The following is a 26,120-nucleotide window of genomic DNA, read 5'->3' on the forward strand; positions in this document are numbered from 1 at the left end:
AAGTGAACCTCAACCGCAACTGCAGTATCCCATAAAACATGAAGCAAAAGCACTGGTGAGAGAAATACTCACGCAATTAGAGTACCAGGGCGTAATTGAACTCTGTGTCTCACCAATGAATAATCCATTATTCCCAGTAGCTAAGCCAGACCATTCATATAGAATAGTCTTAGACTACAGACATTTAAAGTCATACACACACTTATGCTATACAAAATTCACATAGCACAGCACTAATGAACAATATAGTGTGTAAAAAATACAAAACAACACTGGACATTTTGAATGTTTTTTTCTGCCAGAATATAGCATCTGAGAGTAGAGACTTAACAAGTTTCAGTGCACTAGGCTCCCAGAAAAAATTCTGTTTACCGCAGGGGTATAAGAACAGCCCAGGACTGCTTGCGGCTCATGTTACTGCAATTTTGCACAAGACTGACCCTGAAGCATTGTCCTATGTAGATTATATTTATCGTACGGATGATGAATTGCTACAACATTTAAGACGGGTAGCTCGCATTGTTGTCAAATTTCCTGAATTTGGCTACAAATTTGACTTAAAAAAAACAAAAATTGCCTTCCTCAGCGTCCTGTTCCTGGGATATGAATGGCAACTGACGTAAAGAGCCTAGCGCCACAATTCTTAGAGAAATGCGCACAGTTACAACCACCAAATACAATTACAGAAACTCCAATCTCTATTGGGTTTCCTAAATTTTGGCAGAATTTACATTCCAGATTATGCTACACGCATAAAACCTTTATATGATCTAATACGTCCTGATTTTTCAAGTAAATTCTGGACAATTGAACATACACGTATTCTTCGAGAGTTGCAAACAGACATGCTTGCAGCACAACACTTACACACGAGGGACAACAAAACACATTTGGTCATCAGAGTAATAGCTGGGGGCATCGGTTTCACCTATGTGACATTCAATGAAGGTGAGACAGTCCCGATTGCATACAAATAACACTTATATTCAGCGGCAGAACAACGCTTTGCTCCTACAGAGAAAATTCTCACTGCTGTACAGATGGCTGTCATTAAAGAAAGACCTCTTGCCCAAGAAAAACGCATTATTGTCATTTCTCCGATCCCAGACCTAGAGGCTGTTACAAAAGCCAGCGTTCCAAACGCAAAAGCATTACATCCATGTTGGATACAATGGGCTACGTCTCTGACAGCCACTGATGTAGACTACATTTTTGACCCAAAGTTACAAACTCAAGAATTTTTACAATACTAAATTGAATACCCAGTTCCAACAAATACATTGCCCATTGAACAATATCAGAGTCATGTACACCGATGGCTCAGCACAACCTGCAATTGGTACTAAACACCAATATTCTGCTGTTTTCGCAGTCGTAAGTGGCTACATGGAGGGCAATACATTTTGTCCTTTCCATACCTTTACGCAAACCCTGGGGGAATTGCACAGCACACTTGGCAGAACTAAAAGCTCTGCTGATGGCACTGGAACACACGGATCCAGCTGCACAGCCTACGCTGATTGTTTGTGATTCATATTGTGTCCAGTCCTTTAATGAACACCTGCATTATTGGTGCCAGAATGGGTTCAGAGATTCCAAAGGCAACACCATCAAACACAGACTTCTGTGGGGGAAAGCAGCAGATCTGAAAGAGACGCTACCAAAAGTCCACGTTGTATATACACTTGGACACCAGCACGTTGGGATACACGTTGCTGGAAATACATTGGCTGATGAAGCCGTAAAGTCAGCAGTGGCTGTGGCCGCTGTAGCTGCAGTGACTCGTTTGAGTTCAAAACTAGACGCAGACATTTGGGCTGCTGTGACAGCTACGGCTGATGGTACGCCCTATCCGAAAGGATTTCCTAACAAATATCACTATCGAATGGGAGGTATGCTGAACGCTGAGGTTAAGATACCAGGCGTAGGTGTACGAGACATTCCAAATAGAGACATAAGATCACAATTGATTAAAGCAGCGCATGATGGGGTGGCATCTGCCCATGCTGGTGTGGCGGCTACAATTTCGATCCTGCAGGCCTGTTATTGGTGGCCAGGTCTTTACAAAGAGACCAAGCAGTATGTCCTTTGTTGTGACATCTGTCAACAAATTAAAGTTTCCACTGCCAAGCGCCAGCCGCAGACACCCCTCTTAATTTCCAACAAACCATTACAATGTGCGTACTTGGACCACTGTGGTCCCCTAACACCGGACAGTGCATACAAGTATATTTTGATGGCTGTTGATTCATGCTCCGGATTTGTATGGGTGTGGCCACAACGTTCAGCTGACGCTCAGGCTGTTATTAAAGATTTGCGAGTCTTTATCGGTACATATGTGGTTGCGGCTTTCCATTCAGACCAGGGCACTACTTTGGCCTCCAGGGCATTGAGGGATGCCATGGCTTCGTTGGGGGTCCAACTCCAGTACTCATCTCCATTTCATCCAGAGGGAAATAGTGTCATGTAGCAATTAAACCGTGATTTAAAGCAATCCTTAACAGCCAGAGTCCTAGTTACGGGTCATAGTTGGCTTAACCACCTGTATGGAGTCCAGAGAGCACTAAATAATCTGCCTAGAAGGTCCCTGGGGGGTTGTACTTCATATGACTGCCTTTTCAGAACTTGAATGTATGATCCGGATCTTGATGGTCCTGGTGTGGAGGCAGCAGAAACACCCTTTGACATAAATTAACGTGTCACTGTCTTACAGGAATTGCAACAGTTCCGTGATGATAATTCTTCTATCAGTGCCACCTCCACAGGAATCAAGGATGTGCCTGTAACATCTACCGGCTGGATTCCCAAAGTTGGGGATCATGTACGTGAGAAAGTCGCCTATCGAGCAGCAGTCCCAATACTAGGGATACAAGGTACCAGAACTGTAATTCTACCACCGTCGGCAGGTGCCAAAGAAAATCGTTTTGTCTTCATCAACAATGCCAAACTACACCATGTGGCCGATCCTACACAGGCTACCAAGGGCAACCTCCAGTAGCTCACGAATCCCTCTCACTATTGGCGAAGATGTTCCTCTACAAGTCGTTTATACCAACACCTCTCCGAGCTTGGGGAGGGTGGAAGATGATCTTGCATTGGTTCCACTAACATCAAACAATTTAGAAATATTTGACCAAGTTGATTCAACTACAACACAGACGGATGGTGCTATCTATAGTGTGCCACCACAGGAAACACCAACTCCACCACTGACCACTGCTCCACCATTTGCACGAACTGCCTCTGGATATTTTGCTGACTTCAATGATGACTTCTCAGACTCATTCGCCTCATCAACAGCTGGCTTGTCAAGTGCGCGTAAGCTAAAAAAACTGGCTTAAAGAAACACATTTTGTTTTTCCATGGAACTATCTATGGCTCTCTTTGACTCTCCTAGCCTTTTTTCTTAGGATTGGTTTTGTCATTACCTTTTTCATACTAATAAATGGTCAGTTTCTGCCTGAAAAATCAACAGTTGAACTGGTGGAGGGGGTTTTAAAACCACATTTTTCATCACATAAAGTCCGAAGAGACATCCTTTGTGAACACTTCTGCAGTTCCAATTCCTGAAAAGTAATGTTTGATATATATGGTCCCACGGAAGTCATTCAAATACCAAACGTGTTCAAAATATCGATGAATGATATAGTGATACCAGGCATTGTTTCTGATGATTGGGATGTGAAAACAGTTGATTCTATGATGACCGAATTACAATATTTTACTGTCTTTGAAAACGAAGATGTTTATCAATTTAAAGAAAATTATGGTGATATGTTTTCCAATCATTATTATGGACACCATTTCATACATAGAGCTAGTAGCCCCAAAACAATTTTTAATTATACACAATGGGAACATTGTCCGACTCCACCACAGGGGAGTTCGAAAACATACTCTGAAAAGTTTGCATATTTTTCTGGGCACAATGCGAAAAAAGCTGAGTCATATTATTTTAAGGTACCACTTACTAAAGATATACATATTTTAATGACTAATATGAAATTTATATATTCAGAATCCTTTGTTTCCTGGTTGTCTATAGAAGGCTATGAACATTGGATGAAATTGATTGATCTGAAAAGTATATGGGGAACAAGAAATTGGCAAATTAAGTGAAAGGAAGCTTTGTTTTCAGCATGTCTTATTCCTGCACAAATCATCATTTTAAATGAAACAGTACAACAGACAAGATGTTTAGGCTTAGCTAAAATTAAGGAATTAAACATGCCCAGTATACCTGCCCCCGCAAAGTTTTATAAATGGCAAAAATATACAAATGCAACTGAAAATTAGCTCGATGAATGGGTCCAGAATGGTACATTCAATGCTACACTGACACGTCCTGGCGCATGGTTATTGTGGCCAGTGGATACCAATGGGTGTCATCAATGTTTTATTAACTCCTCGGGGGGGGTTTAGAACTAGTAGGCCAGACCCTCGCTGTATATCATCCTAACATGCGGGTATAGGCACAACATATAGTGTAGGTAAATTGTGCCAGCAATGGTTAAAATCATCACTAGACGCGGTTAGAGGGCACCTCAGTCTCCTGTCTAATACTACTGACTTACAGGACTTCTTGTTAGGCCCCAGAAGCCACCGTGGGAAACGTTGCTTCTATGTGGTATATAATGAAATTTGGAAGCTTTTCCAACAGGAAGCAGCCACCCGGTTAAGGCGAATAGACCAGGAAAATCTAAAAAAAATAAAAAAGGCATTAGCTGTTGAGGATAATGGGATGAACCCCTTGCCCGACCGGATATATACCATAAATAATATCGTCTCTTCGGCTATAGACATTATACAATCAGATATGTCTTCCTTATACCATGGACCGAGTCAGATCAGGTCCATTGTGCAGTTGGGTTGGACACTTCAAACATTGAAGGCGGGTTGTGTTTCCTGGCAGCATGTCAGTGCAAGGGAGATATTTTCTTCCTTTAATTTAACGCGAAAACAACTAATGGCTAAAAAGGAATCAACTTATGTGATGCTTAACATCGAGAAAGTAGAAAGGTTGCCTTTTACTGTGGATGAAATACCATCAGCTGAGTGTCTAAAACACAGGGTCATTAATCTGCCTATTTCAACACTGCAATTCACCTCCTGTTTAAAAAACATTCCTGTAGGCAGATATGAAAAGCTGGGAGATAGTTACATCCATGAGGTGTGGGAGCTTCCCTTCTCGTACAAATGCTTCAATGGCATGAAAGAAGTCTTTCTTAGCGATACAGAATGCGAGAGTTCAGTCAGCCATTCAATGGTTTGTAAACAGCTGTCCTTGCATGGGGCGTGTAACGCATCTGCTGCAAACTTGGCTTGTTATCTGAAGGGAGTTCCAGTCCCCTTGATTAGACCCACGTTCCAGGTGCTCTCAAACAGCAGCTACGTCCTCCTCAATGGTGAAGACTGTTGTGGCATGCGGGCCGGAATAGTTTACATTGTTTTGGTCTCTAAGGTCGTTACATGCTGCGGGAAAGTACTCTTCCCCCCCCAACAAAATTAAGGAGGTAGCTGATATTTGGCCTCACATTGCTACTTCAAACGTGAATTTTGACAAGTTGAGCAGACTCAAGGCTTTACTGTTTCAAAAGCATGTGGCCCTTACATTTGCGCGCGAGACCTACGCACTTCAAGTGGCAAGGTAATCGACAGAAATACAGTCCCTGTGAAATACAAACATTCTGAGACACTTTGGTGAACTCGTGGGACGAATATTTAATGCGTCCAGTACAACTGGAATCGCACATTTTCTTAAAGCTGTTGGTTCTGGTTTGATTCACACCTCCTCCGTATTCGGTTTGATACCTTCAGTTATCCACTCAACTTTCTCTAGTATTTTCGGGGGAATTCCGATAACTTTGGATTTATTAGCTGGCATCCTGCTGTTGCTGTTTTTTTATGCACAATGGCTGTCCCGCCACAACTTGGAGAAATGACGGCGCTCCCATCAGTGCAGCTGTGTCGTGAAAGTATGATGCAGTATTTTGGAGCAACACTCCTTGAGTAATTGGTGTGGCTGGTCTTTGTCATTCAGACCAGTTTTGCATTGTTTGCAGCCGGTGTTTCGGTGCCTCTGGTGCTCTTTCGAACATGCACTGGAAATCTGTTTTTAGCAGCAACGCTTGCCTGCAGTGGACGCTGATCTGTTGATGTTCTCACTGAGGGCTCAATACCGAACATGAGCATTAAGGTTGCGTTTGCTGCGTGAAGCTACTTAAGAGTTACCCTTCCTGGAGGAAGTTGTTCACGACTCATCACTGGGCACACCACTGGATGCCGCCTTGGTTGACACTAGGGCTACGGAACACACCTCTTCCTTGATCCTTCATGGCGAGGACTTCCCGATTTTAACATCGGCTGAAGAGGATGATCTCCTATTCTCCATGACTCAGAATTAGATTGGAACTTTTCTAAATTAACATGCCCTTCGAATTCGGTTTTATGCCACATGCTCATGTCTTAAATTGTCATGTAGGATGCTTGTGTGTCCCTTTAACTTGTCCAAATTGACTTTGCATTTATATATATCCTAGGTTGGGCTTTTTTAGCGATAACATTTTAGCTTTGGCTTTGAACCACTTTCAACCGACAAGGGGAGGGTGTTGTGTAGCCATTTTAGTTATAGCTCCATGCAAGTTATTTTAACATACTAGGCCGCTGTGCACTTTAACCTAGATATATTTTATTCAGCTTCGCTTTATTATTATTACAATAATCATTTTTACGGTCTTGTTTATTTTCATATATCTAACTGTTTTTGTCTAGGCCAGCACTCTGTTCTCAAACAAGACATTCTTGATCACTCTGTGCTTCATTCAAGGCTGCAGCTCGGTACATTGCCGGTGAATGTGTTAGAAGTTTAGTCTCCAACACTCATAGAAAATACACATCCTTACGTAGGGACATTTTCTCGGAACAGCAGCTGTGTTAATATATAAACACTTCCTTGTCCCTTACACGTTAGCGGGAGATTCCAGCCAGGGAACCACGACTATATGCGGATTGCTGAATGCTTCGCTACAGATGCTAATGCAGACCACAGGCCTTTGCTCAGGTATGGGAGTTGATGTCTTCCCAGGGTACCTGAAGGGCAGAATTAGAGCTTAACATGCTGTGCTCAAATTACAACCTAGATAGGAAATAGTCCATCGATTATAGTGACAACATGATAGCGTTTTTATGCTTCACTCTTCTCGTCACATTTTATATACTGTCATGTTGTGTCGTCCTGGTTATTGCAGCTCACGCTTTGCTATCTAAGATGCAGTCGTTTTTATTAAAACTCATTATTGAAACATATACTGCCTCTGTTTGTCATTTATACATGAGACAGAATTGTAAATGAGAGAACTGGATGCGACCTGAGTGACCACGACTTCCCTGAGAAGCCTAGTATGTCATGCGCTCGGCCGCCCAATCATCACTATCCTTGGGTAGAGATGAGGCACAGCTAGTTAGCTGGAGCAAAACCCGGATGGGAGCGACAGGTGTCACCTGCAGTGGGTTAGACTTAGTCTCCCACACCACAGGCGATTCTGCTGCTCAAAATCCAGTAGTCTCATTAGAATTATGAGAGCTTACGTGACAATACTTGCATGTGAATTACAGGGCATTTCTCAAATAGACGTCTTTTTTTACACACAGTCTTACATTTGGAACGAAAAAATGTAGAGAGAGACAAGGGGCAATAACACTTGTTCTATTCTTTGTTCCCCCAAGTCTCCTGATAAAAATGGTACCTCACTTGCGTGGGTAGGCCTAATGTCTGCGACAAGAAACGCAACATAAACACTTCACATTTTTACACTGAAATCCGACGTGTTTCTTGGAAAGTGCCTAGCTGGGGATTTTGGCCTCTAGCTCAGCCAGCACCCTAGGGAAACCTCCCAAACCTGTGTATTTTTTAAAACTAGACACCTATGGGAATCCAGGATGGGGTGACTTGTGGGGCTCTCACCAGGTTCTGTTACCCAAAATTCTTAGCAAACCTCAAAATGTGGCAAAACAAAAACACTTTTTCCTCCCATTTCGGTGACAGAAAGTTCTGGAATCTGAGAAGAGTCACAAATTTCCTTCCAACCAGCATTCCACCCAAGTCTCCAGATGAAAATGGTACCTCACTTGTGTGGGTAGGCCTAGTGCCCACGACAGAGAATGTCCCGAAACACAACGTGGACAAATCACATTTTCCTAAAGAAAACGGACTTGTTTTTTGCCAAGTGCCTACCTGTGGATTTTGGCCTCTAGCTCATCTGGCACCTAAGAAAACCTAGCAAACCTGGACATTTCTGAAAAGTAAACACCTAGGGGAACCCAGGACGGGGTAATTTGTTGTGCTCTCACCAGGTTCTGTTACCCAGAATCATTAGCAAACCTCAAAATTTCGAGAAAAATAAAAATCACTTTTTCCTCACATTTTGGTGCTGCAAAGTTCTGGTATCTGAGGGGAGCCAGAAACGTCCTTCTCCCTACCATTCCCCCAGGTCTCCTGATAAAAATGGTACCTCACATGTGTGGGTAAGGCATATACCTGCAACAGGAAATGCCCCAAAACACTATGTGGACACATCAAAATTATCACATACAAACGTTTTTGCAGGGGAGAGGGCACCTGCATTTTTGGTCCTGGGCTCAGCAGCCATACAGTGAAACCTACCAAACCCAAACATTTCTGAAAACTAGCCCACGAGGGAGTACAGGGAGTTGTGACTTGCGTGAATTCCCCAGTGTTCTTACCCAGAATCCTCAGCAAACCTTAAATTTAGCTAAAAAAATAACAATTTTCCCACATTTCTGAGTGGGATCACCGCACTGGCACAAATTTCCTACCACCTACCGTTCCCCCCCCCCCAGTCTTCTGGTAAAAATGATACCTCACTTGTGTAGTTGGGCCAAGAGCCTCTGACAGGGAAGAGCCAAATACATGTCGAAATTGAGGTGGAACCAAAGTGGGTCCAAAAGAGCAGTTTGAAAAAAAAACGTTTTTGGGCTGACAAGTGGGGCAGAATTTTTATCGGTATAGATGCAACACTGCTGGTTGGCAGGAATTTTGTGGATTCCTGCAGATTGTGGAAGGTTCTATGTAGGAAGTTGGCTCTCTATGTACTATTTCAAAGTAAGAAATAGCATGCACAGAGCCCAAGGGTTCCCCTTAGAGGTGAGATAGGGGCAAAAAGAGATAATTCTAATGCTCTATTTTGTGGTAGTGTGGTCGAGCAGTTGGCTTATCAGAGGGTAGTGTTAAGCATTTGTTGTACATACACACAGGCACTAAATGAGGAACACACACTCAAAGACAATTCCAGGCCAATAGGTTTTTGTATAGAAAAATATATTTTCTTAGTTTATTTTAAGAACCACAGGTTCAAGATTTACAATCAATACTTTACATGAAAGGTACTTCACTCAGGTATCACAGGAACTTTGAACCAGCAAAATAGCATGCACAGTTTTGGCAAAAATGGCAATAAGCTATTTTTAAACTAGACACTGTGCAAATTTCAACCGTTCCTGGGGGAGGTAAGTATTGGTTAGTTTTGCAGGCAAGTAAACCACCTACAGCACGGGTGTCAAACACAAGGCCCGCGGGCCGAATCCGGCCTGCCAGACCTCGTCAAGTGGCCCGTGTAGCCGCCGCCGGCCGCCAGCCTTAACCTTTTATTCTCGCTTTTTTTTTTTTTGACACAAGAAAGCCGCCTCTTCAGCGCATGCGCGGCAGCCTACAAGCCAGAGAACGTCTGCCCTCTAGCGGCGCCGGCCGTTCTACACAGGAAACCTCCACTTTACATGCATTCAGGAAACCTCCACTTGTTTTTATATTGAGCGCATGCCATCCTGTGATGTGACAGATCCAACAGCTGCCTGAACCCTTCTCTCCTGTACTGTAAGTACATATGATGTATGTGGGGGGTGGGGGGTCTGCTTATTATTCTGCTTAAAAGTCTGAGCGGTAAACTTTGGATATACTGACCACTTCCGTGTCGCTTTACGGTGGTATAGGGACCATAAACTACAATCAAATAACCCAAAAATGTCCAAGAAAAGTTGATGCAGAGGGAAGGCAATTTCAGGAGAGATGGGAAAGTTAATACATGTTTGTGACTAATGGAGACAAGCCGGTATGTCTTATTTGCTATGAGGCAGTGGCAGTGATGAAGGAATACAATTTACGCCGGCACTTTGAGACCAAACATGGAGCCAAATTTGCTAACCTTAGCCACCAGGAAAAGCAACAAAAAGTCCAAGAATTAAAAGGTAGCCTGCATTCTCTACGGAATATTTTTGCAAAAATGACAGCAAAAAATGATGCAGCAGTGAAAGCCAGCTATCTTGTGGCTGAAGAAATTGCGCGAGCTTCAAAGTGCTTTTCAGAAGGTGCATTTGTAAAGCAGTGTATGCTGAAGGTATGTGAACAGGTGTGCCCTAAGCAGAGACAGGCTTTTAACAATGTCAGCTTGTCAAGAAACACCATCACAGACCGAGTCAGGGACCTAGCCTGTAATCTTAAAACAAAGTTGGCTGAAGAGGCATGCAGTTATCTGGCATTTTCATTAGCTGTTGATGAAAGCACTGACAATACTGATACAGCTCATCTAACTATTTTTGTAAGAGGTGTGAAGGAAGACTTGTCTGTCAGTGAGGAGCTCTTGGATGTGGTCGCCATGTATGGGACAACAACTGGGAGGGACATCTTCAATGCAGTGGAGGAATCCATAAATAAAATGAAATTACCTTGGGAAAAGTTGGTGGGACTTACTACTGATGGCGCTCCAGCAATGTGTGGACAGAGAAATGGCTTGGTTGGACTGTTAAAAGAGAAAATGAAAAAAAGTAATTGCCACACGCCGCTGATAACTTATCACTGCATTATCCACCAAGAAGCTCTGTGTGGCAAGGTTCTGCAACTGGATAACATAATGTCCACAGTCACGAAAACAGTGAATTTTCTGCGTGCACGGGGTCTGAATCATCGTCAGTTCCAACAATTTTTGAAGGAGGTGGGCATGGAACATACAGATGTGCCATACCATACAGAAGTAAGGTGGCTGAGTAGGAGCACCGTTCTCAAGAGATTTTTTGAGCTTTTGGAAGAAATTACTCTTTTTATGCAAAGTAAAGGGAAGCCCTTGTCAGAACTGTCAGATCCAAACTGGCTGTGCGATTTTGCCATGTTGTGTGACATAACAGAGCATCTCGCCCAACTGAATCTGAGGCTGCAGGGCCACAAACAAGTCATAACCTCAATGTATGAGGCAATAACAGCTTTCCAGGAGAAACTGCGCCTATGGAAGTCACAGCTTGAAAAAGACAGTCTTGCCCACTTTCCTATCTGCCAGAGCATCTCAACCTCATTCCCAGGTACTTTTTCATGTGCTCGATTGGATACCAAAGTGAATCGGCTGATTGATGAATTCAATCGACGCTTTTCTGACTTTAAAGAACAAAACTTAACCTTTACCAGCTTTGCCAATCCCTTCAACATCGATGTTGACAGTGCACCACATCACCTTCAAATGGAATTAATAGAACTTCAGTGTAACAGCAGCCTGAAAGCGAAGTTCCAGGATGCGACAGTCGACGACTTTTACCGTCTCCTCCCCCCTGCTTTGATGCCACAGCTCCGACTTCAAGCTGCACGTGTTCTGTCCATGTTTGGGAGCACCTATCTATGTGAACAGATGTTTTCAGTCATGAATCTGAACAAGACCAAGCTCAGATCACACATCACTGATGATAACCTCCATGCTGTTTTGCGGATTGCTACAGCACAAGACCTAACGCCAGACATCGATGGACTGACCTCAGGAAAACTATGTCAGCCATCTAGTCAGAAAAGTTTAAAAAAAAAGTTAATGCCTTGTGTTTGCCATATGTGTAATAAACAGTGTTTGGCAATATTTGTATGTTTAAAAAAAAAAATTACTGTCTGTTACCAAAAATCATTTTTCAATAAATTGTACAATAATTGTACATTTGAATATCTACTTGCCATTATTCTGACTATGTTTCTGCTTTTAGAGCTAGTTATTACTTACATTATTACAAAAAACAGTAATAATTGAATGCAGTGACAATAATTTATGATAATAAAGAGTGGACACATAGTCCTACAGATACAACCGGCCCTTTGAGGGTGACCAAACTGCTGATGCGGCCCCCAATGAATTTGAGTTTGACACCCCTGACCTACAGGGTTCAAAGTTGGGTCCAAGGTAGCCCACCGTTGGGGGTTCCGGGCAACCCCAAAGTTACCACACCAGCAGCTCAGGGCCGGTCAGGTGCAGAGGTCAAAGTGGTGCCCAAAACGCATAGGCTTCAATGGAGAAGGGGGTGCCCCGGATCCAGTCTGCCAGCAAGTAAGTACCCGCGACTTTGGAGGGCAGACCAGGGGGGTTTTGTAGGGCACCGGGGGACACACAAGTCAGCTCAAAAAGTACAGCCTCAGCGGCAGGGGGCAGCCGGATGCAGAGTACAAACAGGCGTTGGGTTTGCAATAGGTTTCAATGGGAGACCCAGGGGTCTCTTCAGCGAAGCAGGCAGGCAAGGGGGGGCTCCTCGGGGTAGCCACCACCTGAGCAAGGGAGAGGGCCACCTGGGGGGGGGCGCTTCTGCACTGGAGGTCGGATCCTTCAGGTCCTGGGGGCTGCGGGTGCAGTGTCTTTACCAGGCGTCTGGTTCATGGAAGCAGGCAGTCGCGGTCAGGGGGAGCCTCTGGATTCCCTCTGAAGGCATCGCTGGGGGAGCTCAGGGGGAGGGGGGGGAGTCAACTCTGGCTACTCACAAGGTCGCAGTCGCCAGGGAGTCCTCCCTGTAGTGTGGTTTCTCCGCAGGTCGAGCCGGGGCGTTGGGTGCAGAGTGGAAAGTCTCACGCTTCCGGCGGGAAACGTGCAGTCCTTTCAAAGTTGTTTCTTTGTTGCAAAGATGTTTCTTCTTTGGAGTAGAGCCGCTGTCCTCTGGAGTTCTTGGTCCTTTTAGATGCAGGGTAGTCCTCTGGGGCTTCAGAGGTCGCTGGACCCTGGGGAGCACGTTGCTGTTACAGTTTTTCTTGAAGTGGGGAGACAGGCCGGTAGGGCTGGGGCCAAAGCAAGTTGGTGTCTCCGTCTTGTCTGCAGGGCTTTCAGGTCAGCAGTCCTTTGTCTTCAGGTTGCAGAAATCTATCTTGCTTGGTTCTGGGGGCCCATAAATACTCAATTTAGGGGTTTGTTTAGGTCTGGGGGGGTTAGTAGCCAATGGCTACTAGCCCTGAGGGTGGCTACAACCTCTTTGTGCCTCCTCCCTGAGGGGAGGAGGGCACATCCCTAATCCTATTGGGGGAATCCTCCATCTGCAAGTTGGGGGAATCCTCCATCTGCAAGATGGAGGATTTCTAAAAGTCAATCACCTCAACTCAGGACACCTTAGGGGTTGTCCTGACTGGACAGGGACGACTCCTTGGTTTTCTCATTATCTCTTCCAGCCTTGCCGCCAAAAGTGGGGCCGTGGCCGGTGGGCATCTCTACTAGCTGGAATGCCCTGTGGCGCTATAACAAAGGGGGTGAGCCTTTGAGGCTCACCGCCAGGTGTTACAGCTCCTGCAGGGGGAGGTGAAAAGCACCTTCACCCAGTACAGGCTTTGTTACTAGCCACAGAGTGACAAAGGCACTCTCCCCATGTGGCCAGCAGCATGTCTGGTGTGTGGCAGGCTGGCAAAACTAGTCAGCCCACACTGGAAGTCGGGTATGTTTTCAGGGGGCATCTCTAAGATGCCCTCTGGGGTGTATTTCACAATAAAATGTACTCAGAATCTGGCCCCAGTGATTGTTGACACAGATTATTTGGGACAAACACATTCGGATCATAATCCGTTATTTGAGAGTCTGAGTTGGGACTCTGCTCCTCCGTCCGTTCCTACTTGGCGGTTGAGACCAGAACTGTTAAGGATGCTGACATTCGGACATCGTTGGGCGTTGCGATCCCAGACTACTTTGAGCACAATGAAGGCACAGCCTCGTCGGGATTGTTGGAATGGGATGCATTCAAAATTTTTATTCGCGGGCACTGTCTGGGGACCCAGTGTAGTTTGCGTCGCTCTGTTGAGCGTGACTTGTTCTGGGTGGAACGCTCCGTGCTCTGCGAGGGGGAGGTGACTGATGACCAGACACAAGATCCGAGGTTGTCTGCGGCTCGTGCAGAACATTTATCATTACTGGAGCCACTGCGCTGGCTGAACTATGCCGCGCATTCTGCGAGAACTCATGCCTCGGCCGATAGGGCGGGAAAGCTACTTGCCTGGCTGATCCGTCGTGACTGTGACAGGGGGCCGATTGTGGAGATTCAATCCCGGGGTGGAGGGATGGTGTACACACCTAGGGCAATACATGCAGAGTTCACGAACCACTATGAGGCACTGTACGCCTCAAACTCACCTCCCGCCAAGGGTCTCGACAATGACTTTCTTCCTGGTTTGGAACTTCCGGGTCTGGAGGAAGAGCAGGCAGAGGCATTCGAGGAGCCTCTCGACCTCGATGAAATAAAGTCTAGTATTGGTGAGCTTGCATCCGGCAAAACCCCGGGTTCGGATAGTTTGCCTGTTGAATTTTACAAGGCTTTTGCACCTCAGTTGGCGCCCTGGTTGCTTCACATGTATGAAGAAGCTATTCAGAGGGGCTACCTGTCAGCTTCTCAGAGAGAGGCATTGCTGGTCTCTCTTCCTAAGCCCGGGAGGGATCCAACGGAATTGGGATCGTACCGGCCCCTAGCAATGCTGAACACCGACTACAACATTTTGGCTAAAGTGTTAGCGGTGCGTCTTGCTCCGAGGGTGCCGGACCTGGTCCACTCCGACCAGAACGGGTTAGTGCCAGCCAGGGACACCTTGCATAATATCAGACGGCTGTTTCGCGTCATGCAATACGCGAGGCGAGACTGGCCGAGGGCGGGATGCTTAGTCCTGGATTTGGAGAAGGCCTTCGACTCACTGGAGTGGCCTTACCTGTTTCGAGGCTGTGGCGGTTTGGTGTGGGACCCTCTTTTACCCGGCTGGTGCGGCTGCTGTATACTAAGCTGAAGGTTTGTGTGAAGATCGGAGGCGTGATATCGGAGTCGATCAATGTGGGTAGGGGCACAAGACAGGGGTGTCCTCTCTCGCCGTTGCTGTTTTCCCTCACCATGGAGCCCCTGGCGGCGGCACTGCGTGTCGAGGGGACTGACTGGGGCATCGCTCTAGGAGATGGTATACACATAGTATCGTTGTATGCCGACGACCTGCTTCTGTACTTCCGTGACATCACGCAAATCCCTCCAAGGGTGGGAGCGCTGCTACAGCGCTTTGCGTTAGTATCCGGTCTCAAAATTAATTGGTCCAAATAGAGTCTCTTCCCCTCTGACCCGGGGCTCAGGGATCCAGGACTTTCAATAGCTGGGAGTCCTGTACCGTGGCTGCCATGCACCTTCCGATATCCGGGTATTTGTGTTTATCATTGTGGGAGGGACCTGACTGACGGTAACCTCACAAGAGCGGTGTCTTCGATTAAGTCACAGATGTCCTTCTGGAGGACACTGCCGTTGTCGGTGGCCGGTAGAATAGCCCTTTTAAAAATGGTGGTCTTGCCGTGATTATTGTACTTCTTTTCAAACCTACCGTACTATGTCTCCCCCGGCTTCTTTAGGTCTCTGGAGTCGGAACTGCAAGACTTCATATAGAATGGTAGCCGCTGCAGGGTTGCCTTGAAGAAGCTATACTTACCGTCTGAGAGGGGGAGGGCTGGCGGTCCCGAACCTAGAGCATTACTACCTGGCCGCCCAACGTCAGTGGGTGTCTAGGTGGCTGGCGGGAGTCCAGGTCACTGATATAGCATCTGAGAGCGGTCCCTGGTCAGCACAGCAGATCCTACACTTATTTCACTCGATTACGCACGTGCCGATCCCACGACAGCTGTCTCTCGGGTGGCATACAGATGCTTTCACAGATCCCTTCGACTCACCAGGCGGGTGGTCCCATTTGCATCAGCCTTAGCGCTGCTGGGCACGCCACGTGGCCCCAGGATCACATCGGACTTGGAGCTGCGTGCATGGCACGAAGTGGAGCTGTGCACACTGGGTGATCTCTATGAGGACGGCCGGCTGCGGTCATTTAGTCGCCTTCAGGAGTTGGGGCTGCCACCCGGACAGTTCCTACTGTACAACTCCTTGCTGAGTGCACTGAGATCCAAATGGGGAGACGTGTTGGCAGCTCCCCCTACGCACTTGCTGATTCAATATCTGCATGTGATGGGCCGGGGTCGTCGCCTGGTCAGCTGGCTCGCTGACACACTGCGGACACAAGTGGTCCTGGAGAGTGATGCGCTGCAAATGGCCTGGGAGGGGGATGCGGGCAGCTCAATCTTAGAAGCACAGTGGAGACTAGCCTTATCTGGCCCCCGTAATATACCCGCAACTCCAGATTCCACTTAATTCAGTTCTACATTGTCCACAGAGCTTATCTCACCCCAGCCCGAGTGAACAGATACTTTGCTCGCCAGGACGCTGCTTGCCCCCGCTGCTGTGCAGTGGGCGCGGATTTGTTGCACGTGGTCTTGTCCTTCTTTGTGCTCCTATTGGAATGCTGTGGTCGCCTGTCTGTCAAAGTGAACAGCCCGGCGGGTTCTAGGCACTTGGGAGGCGTGCATACTGGGGTTGTTTCCTAGAGGTAAGAAGCATAGAGACGCAATACGATTCAAGGATCTGTGATTAATTGCGGCAAAGAGGCTGGTGACCTGCAGATGGAAATCATCTGATCCCCTGCGCTTGCAGGCTTGGAGATGCTCCTTTGAGGAATGGGCCGGGGCAGAGTGCAGCGCTGAGGAGAGAGGAGGCGCTGGGGCTGCGTCAGTTCCCATTGTCGGCTAGCTGGGAGGAGATGATGACGCGGTTGCTGAACATGAGCGGGGCTCCTGAGGCGGAGAGCTTGGTCTAGCATAGATGGGTGTTTGCTAGGTACGTGGAGCACTGAGGGAGGGTGCTGTGTGTGATCGTTGTCGGGGCCTGATGCAGAGTGGGAGTTAGACAGTGAGTTGATGACTGGAGCGGGAGATGAGCTTCACCCCCCACTGGTGTACTGGACTGAAGCGAAATTACCCTCAACCTAGCCAGGATGTGCCTGCAAGACAATTTTCTGCATGTATTACTAACACCCAGCAAAAGTTGTTGTTCATATTGTTTGTTTGTAACCTGTTTACAGCATTCGCTTACCACTCAGTCGCATTTGAGATGTAGTGTGCACGGCGGAAATTCAGTACAGCGGCTCGTCCTACCATGTTTTCCCTTGGTTCAACCGTTTATAGCCGCTGCCCCCTTTGCTTGAAGCCATCAGAGCCAACAGTCCTTGCTGTCTCGGGGGGGGGGGGGTATGCAGTCGTAACCTGTTTCATGCCTGAGCAAACTAAATGGCTGAAGGTCGAGTAGCAGCTTGCCAAGTAACTTACGTCTTTCTCTACTTGACTGTATCCATCTAAATGGACATTTCCAAGCATTGTAACCGCACAACACTTTCTCCTTGCGCATTAATGTTTTTTGTTATGAAGAAATAAAATGCAAATAAACAGATTCATGAAAAAACAGGGCCTCTGGAAATATCTGATTTTGCAGCTGCAGTGGTTTCTGCATAATTATTGGTTTTCCAAATTCCCCACATAACTCATCATCTGCTACCATTTGCAGAGTAATTGTTTCTAGTTCAAATGGATCAGAAGTTACTAAAAATGTGGTGACGTGTTGCTGCACAGTGGAAGGCCCTTCCAAAAGCTGACCAGTCATCTTTCTGTTGCATATTGCTGTAGTTTGGTGTCAAACTGGTACTATTTAGATCAAATCTTTCCCCAGAAAGACACCACATTATCTGCCTTCTCTAATTATATAATTTATTCAACCCTGCCAAATAATTAGGCTCTCCCGTGCCACATATTTCCAGTGACCCTGATTATAATCAAATATGCACCAAAGTACAAGGTTAACGTTTTACAAAACAATTAAAAATAAATAAAGCCTTCCAGTCATTGAATGACAACTCAATATATGCTCTTCCACATGTTTGAAGATAACCTCCTTCCAATACCCCCCTGCAACTTAGGACAACTGAATAGATTCCTTCAATATTCTGCTGAATCTTTCAACCGTTCGATTAGCTTGGGGGGCGAAATAATGTACAACGGTGATGGGTAATATTTGTTTTTCTTAAGAAATGTGACATTTCTTTCAAAGTCAAGTGCATACAATTGTCTGAGAGCGAAAGGTTTCAGTTACTCTCAAAAGCAAACACTTCCTCAAGAAACTGGAGATGCAGAAAACTCTTGTTAAAAAGTAAATTATTAGCTTTCAAAATTATTCTTGTGCGCCTAAATATTTCAAAAACATCTCTAACAACCTTCATATGATTTTCTAAAGTGGAACTGAAGATTAAAATATGATATTCAAAGAACATGACATTTGCTGGATCATCCAGTAATTGAGTCAGGAGATTTCATAAACTGAAGCTGCCGAACAAAGCACAAATGGCATACAGCTGAGTCCAGAGCTCCAAAATGTCTGAAGAAAGAAGTCAGAGTCTTAGAATCCTCACTAAATCGAACCTGGTGATAAGCAGATATAAGACTGAGCATATTTCGCCCCAGCCATAGTGGTGATCATCTCAGTCAAATTTGGTCAAGGGAACCTGTTTTAAAATACTCTTTCATGATGTCATTTAAGGTCTATGCATAGTCTAATTTCACTACTTGCTCTAGTAGGTAGGACCACGGGTATTAGTAATTCAGTTGCTTCCAACGTTTCAATTATACCTTCAGCACATAATACATCTTTACTGCATCTTGTAAACTGAGAATATTCCTTAGTTTACACATAACTGGTTTTAACATTCTTCTGTAAATACTGTGGGCATAACCTTGTTTGTATACAATCAATTGTTTTCAGAAAAAAACATTTGCAAAGTATTTGAATACAATTTCTGGAAAATAGTCAATTTTAGTGGATTAACACTTGTGGGTTAGATTTAGGATTAAAAGAGATGTCTAAAAGATTTTGATGAGAACAGCTCAAAATAGTATAGCCATTAACTGGTAAGTAAATGTTACTAGTAGTGGTGTTGCCTCTAAACTCAAAGTTAGCATTAAAGAAACCTATCAATTCAAAAGGTTTGGTTTAACCACCATAACTACATGGCATGACATCATGTTCTACCTAATTAGGCTGATGAACAAAATATGTGGCTAATACAAGTGGTAGGTGGGCAACTACATCCATGATGATGGATAAACTAATATCATTTAGTAGTACAATATGTGAGGGAGGTTAACAACATCGATTTGCAATACAATTGACTTAGCTAATAATTTCATGTACAATGTCCTCCTTGACTGAAGAGATTTCAAAAGCTCTTTAATTTTCTGAAGTTTTACTCTATTTGGCATCACAACCTTATTCACTGTAAGATTTGAACATAACTTAACAAGCTCTGCAATACTTGTAGTTAACCAAACGAGTAGTAAAGCCACATCAGCAACATGGGCTTTTGGATTTAGACGTTTGAAGGATTTGGATTGCGTGTTAGATCTAGTAGCTGTAGCTTGCACTTTAGATTAGTTATTTTTGCTTTTACGTAATATTTGAGGGAAGGCCAAGGGTTGGTCAACATTTTTAGCTATGGCAAGCACTTCACACAATTTAGCGTTAGCCGCCATAGCAGTTATCTAATTTTATCATTTTTGTATTCGAGAATAAACAGATATCTAATGTTTAGTCAGTGTTATTGCCAAAATTACAAGTAAAGGCTAATTTAAGAAGAGTGGTTAGATAGTCCTCCATAAATTAGTCATCTCCTTGTTCCCTTACACTGAAATGGCAGTGTTCAAGGATAGTAGAAATCTTAGGTAAGAATTGGTTATTAAGTTTCTTAAAAGTCAAGTGAAATGAATTTAAGCTATATAGTTTGTTGCCATCTTCAAATACATTAGATAAGTTATATGTTACTAATAAAATGGCAAGATCAGACAATAAATGACAGCTGACAATTTGAAATACATGAGGAATCCACCTGTGAAAGCAATGAAAGGCGAGTAAACACAGTAGAAAAAAAAATATAAGTAATGCAGTGGTATATACTTTTTTCTTATAGCATAATTTGAAATTGCAATACAAAGTAATAAAAAGAATGTAATATGTTACTTAAGACCAGCAAAGGAATAAAAGTATTGTGTCTGTTTTAATGTTTTGTTTAAAAGAGGCAGGATCTAAGAAGCAGGAAGTTATCACAGAGATGAGGGATGAAGCCTTGTATAAAAGTTTGGGTGTACATGCTGATAACGTGAAGATGCTGGTCTAACCAGAGTGATTATACAATGGTAGGGGGAGACAATGCCAATATCATTTATAAACAGAAGTATCTCCTTATTAACAGAGAAGCATTGTCATGACTGGGGAAATGTGCAGTAGCCATCAAAGGCTGGCATAGGATGAGGAGTGAGCCTGAGACTGTTCCCTTGGACGTAGCAGGTGCATGTCCCTGCACAGAACTGCTATAGAACTGCGCAGAAGCACAGCAGTGCTGGCACATGATATGAAATAACACACACGTGGGTAATGAAAAGCAAGGTAGCAGCGTTTCAAACAACAACAAGTGGTCAGTGATTGGGGAGACCACTAGTCATTGAAAACTTATATCTCAATCCATTTTCAAGGATGACAAGAAGAAAGCTTTTGCTTTAAATTGGGACGAACACAGAACTAGTCTTAAAATCAGTTGACAAGTCAGTGGCATATGTACCTAAGCACATTCAAGCAACATGTTAGAAAGTAAGTAGGTTCTGTGAGAATTATATATGCAGGGATGCACAGCAAATGCCAGTTAGAAGTGTACAGCAGTTAACAAAGGGATGGAGATTAAAATAAAGTCCAGACAAGGTGAAGTAGGCAGTGGCATTGTACCTTGAGATATTAGTATTTCTATTACTTTTTGGTGGCTAGTCCAATCATCTGATATAGTTTGGTGGAGGGGTTACTCTGTCACAATGGTGCTAGATATCCTGTTCGCCGAAATATAAATCCCACTATATCGTCTGGGATTTATATTTTGGAAGAAGGGATATCCATCACCGTTGTGACGGAGTAACCCCATGTCAAACTCTAAATCAGGCTCTTATTCTTTACTTAAGAGAAAAAAAAACTCCATCATCCCGTCCATCTTCATTCACTCCACCTCAGCTCCAACCCTTACAATCTTTTTCAATCATAACATTTGACTACAGAGTATAGAATTATGAACAGTATAAGGTTTCAGGAAGGAGGCAAGATACCAAACTAACGCTGCCTCCTAGTTTTATTTCAGAACTCAAACCAGAGATTTGTAATAGAGGTTGTAACATTTGTAGATGCTGCAGCCACCCAATCATATTGTTCTACTACATTCTCACCATATCCACAGTATCCAACAGCTGATAGGAGAAAGCTCCCTAGGCCTAGAGAAGTGGTTCCCAACCTTTTGACTTCTATGGACCCCCATTTTATAATTACTGGAATCCAGGGACCACCAATTAATCATTATTTGAATCCAGGGACCCCCTACTAAGTAATTACTGAAAGCTGGGGACCTTATCTGTTAATGTATTTAATTTTCTAAGCAGTCAAGGACCACCTGAGTAGGCTTTGAGGACCCCCAGGGGTCCCTGGATCACAGGTTGGGAACTACTGGCCTAGAGCATTTAATACATTTTTTGGTAACAAACGGATTTTGTGGTACCAATAGTCAAGATATTTCTATATTTTCTGAGAATGAACCACTTTATGCCCAACCCAAGCTCCTTTTTAGGAGCTAATTTGTGGAGAAGTGGTGAAAGGATTTATATCAAATCACCTTTGAAGTGCAAATTTTCTCATGGGAATCAAAATGGTAAAATTACACTTTTGGGATTGCCCTTTTAAATTTGACCACACTTGATGGATCAGCACAAAACTTGCCATGAATGAGCAAAAGTGGTTGAACTATTTTTTGGAACGTTTTGTGCAGATCTGTCACATAGCGCCAGTTAGTAAGAAAATAAAAATGTCTTTACACTCTGTGTATAGATAGGACACAGTCAGTACACACACACACACATATATATATATATATATATATATATATATATATATATATATAGTGTCTCTTTGTTCCTATTTTGGTAACTATCATATAGTACTATAAGATCTCCTATTTTTTACATTTCAAAATCAATGGACCATATGCACCTCTCACAGTCGTCCCATAAGCAGCAAGTTCTTTGACCTTTTTTAAAAAATGTTTTTGTTTTTTTGAAGTCCTGCACTGACACATTGAACTGATGCACAAAGGGCTAACACATTTTTATAGGTACTATTAAATAACTGTTGTTCTACATTCTATATTCATTTTTTGTGTTTATATTTCTGCAATTTCAATCAGTGTGGTTTTAGTTATAGAGCAACAAAGATTTATTACTTACAGCTATAATGTTACCATTTCTAGAAGTATTTGTTCTAGGTTTACTACCATCAACAACCTTAGGGCATAGTTCAAGGTAGGCACATTTTTATCACGGGCTGCATGCAGCTTGTATGTGATTTTATTTTTATTTTATTCATAATGCATGGTGTGTTTTACCCTTACTCCTGAAGACAGTGACTATAAGGTTAATTTAGTTTTGTGGAACGTATAATAATGAATTGAACCTCACTGTCAAGCCTGATATCCAGATGATGCATTAAATGTCCATTTGTAATAAAAGCCTTGTAAGACTCAGTACATTCAAATGCTTTGTTTCCAGTGTGGACTCTCTGATGTTGCATTCAATTACTCTTTATAATGGACTCCTTGCCACATTCACTATAACAATATGGTTTCTCCCGTGTGCACTTTCTGATGTTGTATCAGTCCTTCCTTTCTGCCGAATGACTTGTCAAATTCACTACATCTGTATGGTTTTATTCCAGTGTGAACTCGTTGGTGTTTCGTGAGCTCCCCTTTTGTCTTGAATGCCTTGTGGCACTCAGTACATTTATGTGGTTTTAGACCTGTGTGCACTGCATGATGTATCTTTAGAGAGCTAATTCTAGCGAAAGTCTTGTTGCATTCAGTACATTCGTACGGTTTCTCCCCAGTGTGAACTTTCTGATGGAGTACTAATTTTCCATTAGTAAAGAATGACTTGTTGCATTCTGTACATTCATATGGTTTCTCCCCTGTGTGGACTTTCTGATGTTGCTTTAAGTGTCCCTTTCTAATGAATGCCTTGCCACATTCAATACATTCATATGGTTTCTCACCAGTGTGGACTTTCTGGTGTAGCACAAGGTAAGACTTTGTAGTGTAGGCATTGTCACATTCAGTGCATTTATACGGTTTCTCTCCAGTGTGGAAGTTCTGGTGTTGTGTTAACTGGCTCATTGTAATGTAGACCTTGTCACATGCAGTACATTTATATGGTTTCTCACCAGTATGAAGTTTGTGATGTTGCATTAAACTTCCCTTTACGCTGAACGCCTTATCACATTCAGTGCATTCATATGGTTTTTCTGTAGCGTGGCTTTTCTGATGGACATTTAAGTTTTCCTTTCTAATGAATGCCTTGCCACATTCTGGGCACTTATATGGTTTCTCCCCAGTGTGGATTTTTGTATGATTTTGTACTTGTTTCTTTGTAGTGAATGCTTTTCCACATTCAGCACATTCATATGGTTTCTCCCCAGTGTGGATTTTCCAATGTTGCACTAGGTTTCCCTTTATAGTGAACGCCTTATCACATTCACTACATACATATGGTTTCTCCCCAGTGTGGACTCTCTGATGGATTATTAGGTTTCTCTTAGTAACAAATGACTTGTCACATTCAGCACATTCATATGTTTTCTCACCAGTGTGGACTTTTTGATGGTCAGATAGCTGTTGCTTTTTAATGAAAGCCTTGTCACATTCAGTACATTCATATGGTTTTTCCCCAGTGTGGACTTTGTGATGATTCTTTAGGATTTGCTCTGTATTGAATGCCTTGTCACATTCAGTACATTTATATGGCTTCTCCTCAGCATGGACTTTCTGATGTTGTATTAACCGTTGCTTTGTAATGAACGCCTTAACACATTCAGTACATTCATATGGTTTCTCCCCAGTGTGGAGTTTCTGATGAAGTATTAGGTTTACATTACGATAGAATGACTTGCTGCATTCAGTACATTCATAGGGTTTCTCCCCTGTGTGTACTTTCTGGTGGTGCACTAGCTGTTCCTTTCTAATGAAAGCCTTGTCACATTCAGTACATTCATATGGTTTTTCGCCAGTGTGGACTTTCTGATGGAATATTAGGCTTCTATTAGTTAAGAATGACTTGTCACATTCAGTACATTTATATGGTTTCTCTCCTGCATGGACTTTCTCATGTTTTATTAACTGTCCTTTTGTAATGAATGCCTTGTCACATTCAGTACATTCATATGGTTTCTCCCCAGTGTGGACTTTCTGGTGTTGAGCTAATTGATCCTTTCTAGAGTAGGCCTTGTCACATTCAGTACAATCATATGGTTTCTCCCCAGTGTGGCCTTTCCGGTGTTGAACTAGTTGATCCTTTCTAGAGTAAGCTTTGTCGCATTCAGTACATTCATATGGTTTGTCACCCGTGTGGAGTTTTTGATGTCGCGTTAGATTTACCTTCAGTCTGAATGCCTTGTCACATTCAGTACATTCATATGATTCCTTCCTAGTGTGGACTTTCTGATGACTTATTTGGTTTCTAATAGTAAAGCGTGACTTGTCACATTCAGTAAATTGAGACAGTTTCTCTGCAATGTGAAATTTCTGATGTTGCATTAGCTCTTGATTTGTAATAAACGCCTTGTCACATTCAGTACATATATATGGTTTATCTCCTGCATGAACTTTCTGATGTTGTATTAACTGTCCTTCTGTAATGAATACTTTCTCACATTGAGTGCATTCATGTGGTTTGCCTCCCTTGAGCATTTTCTGGTGTTGTATTAGTTTTCACTTTCTTATGAATACCTTGTCATATTCAGTGCAATCATGTGGTTTCACTCCAGTGTGGAGTTTCTGGTGATCAATTAGGTTTTCCTTTGTAATGAAATACTTGTTGCATTCAGTACATTTGTATGGTTTCTCACCATTGTCGAGTATCTGATGTTGCATTAAATTTTCCTTTAGCCAGAACGTCTTGTCACATTCAGTGCATTCATATGATTTCTTACCAGTGGGGAGTTTATGATGCCGCCTAAAATATTTCTTTAGAAAAAAATTCTTGGCACATTCAGGACATTAATATGGATTTAATACTCTGAGTCTCACCTGATGTATGTTTAGATATCCTTTTTTTTTTTAGTTCTGAGTAAGTCCTCTCCATTACAAGGACGTTGAATTAACATGGATATCTCTTTTTCATCACTTCCTTATAAGATTCAGTACATTTACATTATCTTTTTCCAATGTCAGCTTTCCGATGTGCCGAAAGTCAGGCATTTAAAATGTGATGTTTAAATACACTGATAATAAATTTCTCCGAGGAATGCTTTAGTTAATGAGTGTGGTCGTTCATCGCTGTATAATATAGAATAGTTTAAAAGTTAAATGTTTCATATTAATTAGGCAAATATTGCCGCTCCACAGTGCAGTTTCCGCAGTCAACTGAGATCACATATACTGGAAGCACTTCTGACATAGCAAAAATCCTAGACCTTTTTTCTGTAGTTTGGATGCTTTGTACCCGAAAACAGGTACTTGAGACAGTATTGCTGCCACTGGAAGTTGCTTCACACGTTTTAAAAGTTATTGTTCCACACAATTTATTTGAAACAGGTTAATGTTTGATCCAGTTTCCCTTCATGATGTATTTGCTGCACCTGTTGGGATGACAAAAACGCATTTTGAATGAGTTAAAAGTCAATTCCACAACTATGAAATGGATATGAAGGCAATATCGAATATATGCATAAACAACACACAAAAACAGAAAAGGAAGTGTGAAGTAAAACGGTATCATGGTCAAACTTCTTTATTTAAATTAACTGGTAGAATCAACAGTACTAAATATCGATGGATCATGAAGGAGAGTGAAACTTTCAGCCCTTCATCATAACATATACAACAA

The 26,120-nt window shown here is 43.2% G+C and overlaps 2 protein-coding genes across 3 annotated transcripts in view; one reads left to right on the forward strand and one right to left on the reverse strand.

The window, feature by feature from the left end:
- Positions 1-5,911: 5,911 nt before the first annotated feature.
- On the forward strand, positions 5,912-16,939 carry LOC138296931 (general transcription factor II-I repeat domain-containing protein 2-like). The gene is given in 4 exon segments (XM_069236451.1): positions 5,912-5,975; positions 10,006-11,832; positions 13,860-14,838; positions 16,777-16,939. Coding segments are annotated over 4 exon segments (3,033 nt in total).
- Positions 16,940-18,785: 1,846 nt separating this feature from the next.
- Positions 18,786-26,120, reverse strand: part of LOC138295299 (zinc finger protein 850-like) — a 39,954-nt gene continuing 32,619 nt past the window's right edge. For both annotated transcript variants that reach the window (XM_069233505.1, XM_069233506.1), the window contains one exon: positions 18,786-25,872. In XM_069233505.1, coding sequence (XP_069089606.1) covers positions 22,853-24,982 — 2,130 coding nt within the window. In that variant the 5' untranslated portion in view covers positions 24,983-25,872 and the 3' untranslated portion in view covers positions 18,786-22,852. The remainder of the gene's footprint in view (positions 25,873-26,120) is intronic.

Source organism: Pleurodeles waltl, chromosome 5 (genome assembly GCF_031143425.1).
Source record: "Pleurodeles waltl isolate 20211129_DDA chromosome 5, aPleWal1.hap1.20221129, whole genome shotgun sequence".
NCBI classification, from domain to species: domain Eukaryota; kingdom Metazoa; phylum Chordata; class Amphibia; order Caudata; family Salamandridae; genus Pleurodeles; species Pleurodeles waltl.